This window comes from Grammomys surdaster, unplaced genomic scaffold, assembly GCF_004785775.1.
Source record: "Grammomys surdaster isolate TR1022 unplaced genomic scaffold, NIH_TR_1.0 126153, whole genome shotgun sequence".
Classification (NCBI taxonomy): Eukaryota; Metazoa; Chordata; class Mammalia; order Rodentia; family Muridae; genus Grammomys; species Grammomys surdaster.
In genome coordinates, this window is record NW_021620961.1 from 639,987 (window position 1) to 646,478 (window position 6,492).

Consider the following 6,492-nt stretch of genomic DNA (forward strand, 5'->3'; position numbering starts at 1 on the left):
GGGGGGAGGGAGAGGGGGAGGGGGAGGGAGAGAAGGAGGGAGGGAGAGGGAGAGAAGGAGGGAGGGAGAGGGAGAGGGAGAAGGAGAAGGAGGGAGGGAGGGGGGAGAGAGGGAGAGGGAGGAGGAGGGAGGGAGAGGGTTGAGAGAGAGAGAGGGAGAGAGGGAGGGAGGGAGGGAGGGAGGGAGGGAGGGAGGGAGGGAGGGAGGGAGAGAGAGAGAGAGAGAGAGAGAGGGAGAGAGAGAGGGAGAGAGAGAGAGAGAGGGAGAGAGAGAGAGAGAGAGAGAGGAGTACACAGAAGATCTAAAAATAGACAGTAACATTGTCATGAAGTATGTAAACAGATCAATCTACTTAAACCTGTAAGATACTATACCTTGGTACTCTATTACTGTAACTTCTTGACGGTGGTCTTTTGATGCAGAAAATCCATTTGCCTTATGATCTGAAGGAGTAAAATCAATGGATAATCAATATGAGAAGTTTGCTTTCATATATTTCACTGGGATACAGCATTGTACAAAGTCAGCTTAAACTGAGTAGCAATTGTTACATAATTCATACTACATAAAACATAAAAACAGGGAAATCATGTCACTCTCCTTTCTTCATGGTAGTTTTGGCTTTTTAGATATTTTCCAAGCAGAACAGACATCAGAAAGTGCACTCTCCTCAGCCTCTCTGAAAACAAGTATGCCCTTAATTTACCTTATTTATGCAATATAGTGTCCATCTACCAAGTCATGCATCTATCCACCACCGCCATCCACCCTCCCATCCATCGATCTACCCACTCACCCACCCATCTATCCACTCACATATTTATCCACCCATCCGTCCATCTACCAGCCCACTCACTCACCAAATCATCCATCTATTCACCCATCAACCTACCCATGCACCCATCACTTCACCTACATATCTATCCACCTACCATTCATCTATCCACCCATTCATCCACCCATTCATCTATTCACTCACCCACCTATCCACCCACCTATCCATCTGCCCACCCACCCACAATCCATTGATCCATCCATCCATCCATCCATCCATCCATCCATCCATCCAGAAATACCTTGTTAGAGAAGACTCAACCATCTTTTTAAAGTCTTTTATCTTCTCATTGATTCAATTACCATTTTTTGCAAAAACAAACAACAACCCCCTCCAATAAAACCCTTCATAAATCCTCATCACTGGTTCTGATAGCTCTTCTTGGATGAAACTGGTAAGCCTCTCTTTCTACTAGACACCTATATCTCCTTTCACCACTTCTACCACATATTCACTGGCAAAAGTAACACATTAGCTTGGATGCAAACTTTCTCTTATTTCTACAGATTCAATTACAATGATGGACATCACAGCACACAGAGTTTCTCCTGCCAGAAATTCTTACTTTTCCCAGGATATACCTAAATCTTTGCATCGATATGGGCCGAACATTCTGCCACCCACTTCAGTGCTTTGGACTATATGCCCTTTCTGCTCTTTGCCCTTTGCTACATTCAACAATGTTCCTGGTCTCAAGAGGGCACAAAAATACCCAAAATCAAGCAGGAGAAAAATAGGGCACCTCTTGCTCATCATCTTAAAACAAACAAAAAAAAACAAACAAACAAACAAAAAAAACACTGGTCAAGATAGACATGGAAAAATTGGACAGCTCAGGCAAGCATTTGAGAGAAACCACCATGCTTCTCAGACTTGTGGTAGACAGAGGAAGTGAGTTGGTGAGCATGGATCTTGGTATACCCTAGGGTAAAATAATAATGGTTACCATGTATTCATTTCTTATGTGTCAGGCAAACATCCCCAGTGCTTTCTAAGTATACACTCATTTAACTCCTAAGAATTATCTGTGGTTATAGATTGAATATGAAATGCTCCTCCAGGATAGTTACCCAGCTTGGGGTTATATTTTGGGAGGTCCTGGAAACTTCGTTAGGTGTGGCCTGACTGCAGGAAATTAGTCACTGGGATGGTGTATTGGAGGTACCTTGCCCTTGGCCTCTTGCTGTCTCCTGCTTTCTGTTTCCTGTCCACCATGGGTTGAATGTTGGTCATCCCATAACCATGCTGCCATAAGTTTCTCTTCAGGCCAACCAACCACAAAACCATGATCCAAAATGAAATGTTCCCACCTTAAGGTTTTTCTCCAGTATCTTGGTTACAGCTATGCCCATGCTCAATGATAAAGAACCATGTCAACCTCGGAAACTTCTGAGATTCTATCCACTAGATGCAGGTATTTCCCTGCCCACTGTCATGACATCTAAAATTGTAGAGATGGACAAATTAATCTGTATTGGAAGTGTGGTGTAGAAATCATTCCTGGTTGAAAAAATCCTGCTGTAGTCAGGCTAGCTTAAGAATGTACAGAAATAAACCAACAGACTAAAGCAGGACAGAGAACAGTGAGTTCAAGGAATTTAAAGTTCTTGGGAAATTGAAATTTTATAATGATGATAAAAGGTAATTTATTATATTTCTGGGAAGGAAAAAACTCTCATGTGTGATAGCTTCTTCACCTTTGCTTATTTTTCTTCTCAGTCCTAAGGGACACAGCCATTAGGGTGTAAAAGGCAGCAGGCAACTGCCCTCAGTGATAGGGAGGAGTCGGGGCCACTAAGGAGTCATTTTAAACAATGTTTTTGGCTCCTGTATTTCAAGAACCTTGAAAAAGGTCCAGGGAATCTCTTCAAATCTCCTTTCTGCTTTCCCCATGGACTTCCTTCACATGCAAGCTGGTTTTCCTTTCTCCCACATTTCCCTGAAACCTCTCTCCTCCCCCTTCCCCCTCCCCCTCCCCCAGAGCTCCTTTTTTCTGTCATCTTCTTTCCCTCCCCAATTTTATTCTCTAGAGTTCAAAGACAGAGCCCGTACCTTCAGAGAACAGAGAAGATGGGGCAAGACTACAGCTAAACCAGATTTTCATAAATGAGTTTAGGAGAAGGTCGGACCTCCTTGTGTTATCCTCCATTTAATGATGAAAGCTCTGGATATTTCTGTAATAATCATGACCCAAACCTGGAGGGTTTTGAAACTTTCAAAGGACACTTTGAAACGTCTGAGTTAGTGTAGCACAGCAGGTCTTGATCATGACTAACAAGTCTTGTTGAGTTTTGAAGTATGTTACTGGACTTTTTAGACAAAACAATAAAGACTTAATATTCTCTAGAAACCAGTTAAGGGTAAATCTGAGCAAAAATTCCCTTCACACTGTCCTGGCCTTGAACTCTCCAAACTCCACACGCCTACTGAGAGTGTTTGTTTCCTTCAGCTGGCCTGGAGATGTTCATTTCTCCAGGAACATGGCAATACAATCTGAGACTGGGAGGTTTGGAAGTTAGGTTATATGACTCAAAACAGGAACATGGAATTTTGTCTTTTTTGTCAATTCCAATTTTCTACATACTAAAACTTCTTTTGAGAAAATATTTTTAAAAAAAATTTCAAAGATCACTAAAAATTCTATAGAAAATAACTTTATTCACAAGTTGTACTCACTCGTAAATTTTATACTCACATATTTCAAAGTTTAAAACTTTTAGGAATTTATTAATTTTTTCATTCTGATTATGAATTTTATTTAATCCTATAATTGCATACATTAAGAGGGATTGCATATGCATGAAATAAAATATGATCATACCCAACTCCATTTACCCCCCTTTAATTCTTCCTGTATCCTCAAAACACATCCTTCCTCCTACCAACTTCATGTCCTATGTATGTGTGCGTGTGTGTGTGTGTGTGTGAACTGGTGAGCTGAGTTTGATTCCAGAGCCCCATGGTAGGAAAAAAAAACAGACACACACTTACACACACACACAGACACACACACACATACTGAAAAAAAATTTTTACTTGGGTCTATAATAGACTTGGGCTCTGTTTTATAGACATTTAGTCTTCTCACAAATCTAGACTTCCTTTGTGCTATAAATTTGACTGGAGATGATAATAATAAAATAGCCAACTGAATAGCAGTGGCAATGGAAACCTGTTCAGCTTTTTACCCTAGTTTAATGCCCGAATGGGCATGAGTGGTCTTTTCCTGCCTCACTGTGTGCTGTGCTGCTGAGGCTGGGGTCTTCCAGATTTTAAGTTGTCCCTATGATTCCATCACAGATCTAGTCATGAACACCCCAAATAACCATTTCACCTCAGTTATGACAAGTGCTCTTTCCCACTCCTTATTTGGCACAAAAACCTTTGCCACTGTCTTTTAATATTTGATTTGAGTGATTTTCAAACCTTGAAACTGTCTTCTAGTTGCACACACTGTCTTCATGTCCTTTGATTGTTTCAGGACACAGATCCTAAAGTCCCAGAGATTCAAATGCGTGCAGATATTCATCAAGTCATGTTTTAAATCTGTTTGTTTGACTGGCCTGAGCACCTGTCTGTTTTGTGTTAGCTCACAGATGGGACCATTTTTTAAATGAGAGTACGTCAGAGAAGTGCCTTTATCAAAAGAAAAAGGAAATTATAATCTTTGGATTTACAAGAAATGAGGGTAGCTAAATGTGAGTGCTCTTCGCCTGCTGATCACAAACATGACAGTCAAACAATGCCAGACCATTGTTTCCATGTTCTGCACTTTAAAATAAATGGTTCTTGTTCTTTCGGCTTCCTGAAGACTAATCAAAGGAAACCTGAAGCAACAATAAGCAGGGCGTTTCCCCTTGCCTTTCAGATGCCTTCTGTAAGCATTTATGTCAGTGGACTATGATTGGTACCACATGTGTGAAATATAAAGGCTCAGATTCTCTAAGTCTTCATCTTACCAGAGACATGCAACATAAAATACATACAGCGTTCTGTGTTAGCGCTCAAAGTTTGATGGAGCTCATGAATGTACACATAAACTCGTTGCTCATGTAAGATCTCAGTGTTTTAAAGGTGGAATTATCAGACCACAGGCTTTGGAGACCACTTCATTTGTCCAAGCCCTGTGGTAGTCAAACTGGGGAGCTAAATAAATCTGTTAGTAAGAAGTTCGTAATTATATGCTCTGGGAAAGATGATATAAGAAAGTGTCCTCCCTAAGCTAGGCACATAGCTAAGGAAGAAGAGTGTCTGCCCAGCATATACGGGCCCCTTGGTTTAATTCCTAGTACTATGAAGAAATAAGAAAGAAAAATGCTATTCTTGAATATTTTACAAAAATTTGCTTATTAACAGGTCCACCTGCCAGCACCATGTGGCACCTACTAATATTTTCTTTAAAAAGTTAAGTACTTCTTATGGCATAGGCTTCCTTGGTGTTTCTCTCTCTCTCTCTCTCTTTCTCTCTCTCTCTCTCTCTCTCTCTCTCTCTCTCTCTCTCTCTTTCCTCTCATTTTGTTTCCTCTTACTCCCTAGACCTAGTATGGTTGAATGACTGTGAGAGAGATGACCACCTCGTTATCTAACTTCTAATTCCTACATCATGGGGCTACTTTGTAGCTTTATAGTTAGTGTCCATAATAAATTCTACAGGGTGTCAAGTTCCTCCTGATGAACTTGTGCAATGTATCATAGCAGTGCATTCATTACCAGTTATTCTAAAAATATATAATGGCTTAAAATATTTATTTAATACATAAGATAATTTATGTCCAATTTCATAATAATTTTATTCAAGATACTGCCAGTATTTTACTTTTAAAATAAAAAATCTATCATACTTTATATTTTGAATCATATTTTCAATGAAGTATATTAATTTAAATAATATTTTATAGTAGTTTAAAATCATTGTAGTGTAAAGTAAATATTTACTCTTCATCCTAGCAGACTATCTTAGATAAGTAACCGAAATACAAGAACTTTTATTCTTCAGTTTCAGGGCCAGGGGAGGAGAGGAACATGGTCTCCTCCAAGAAGACAGGACTTCAACAGGAGCTGTTCACCACAGTGGAAATAATCAAGTCTGCCTTGTTTTGTGAACTTCTGCCAGTGGTTTTGGAATACATCCATGAGAATTGAAGATGCTTTGTAGCTAACTTTAAAACAACCATTGACCTCAATCATCAGGCCTACCTAAGAACCTACTGCTTATTTTCCTACTTAATTCCGAAAAAGAAAAACTTGTTCCAGTAAAGAAGCCAACAGAGACTGTTCCTAACATCTGTTGATGGAATGCCAAGGTGGAATCCAGCACTTCATCTTGATAAAAAGAATTATTAGGTACAAGCTTTCAAAAGTGAAGCCTGCGTGGGAAGGGCTAAGGCAAGACAGATAGGTTAGAATATCTAAACATTTACAGTGATTTAAAAGTTTTAAGATTAGATTAGGACCTTTTCCTGTTTAATCAAGTTCCATCTAAGTGGCCAGGTATTAAATGATTTTTAATTTCATTTGCAAGCCATCTTTTAAGTAAATGGAATTAAGAGAAGTGCAGTAGAAAAAGATGATCCTTAAAGCCAAAGAAATAAACATAGCTACCAACCTCACCTATATTCCCTATGTATTACTAATATTAGCTACCAAGAACAACTAAC

General features: G+C 39.5%; 1 protein-coding gene across 1 annotated transcript in view; it reads right to left on the minus strand.

Annotated features, from left to right (window-relative positions):
• Jam2 (junctional adhesion molecule 2) overlaps nt 1–6,492 on the minus strand; it is a 51,606-nt gene that overhangs the window by 23,870 nt on the left and 21,244 nt on the right. Inside the window, exon 2 of the mRNA XM_028757236.1 lies at nt 375–443. Coding sequence (XP_028613069.1) covers nt 375–443 — 69 coding nt within the window. The remainder of the gene's footprint in view (nt 1–374; nt 444–6,492) is intronic.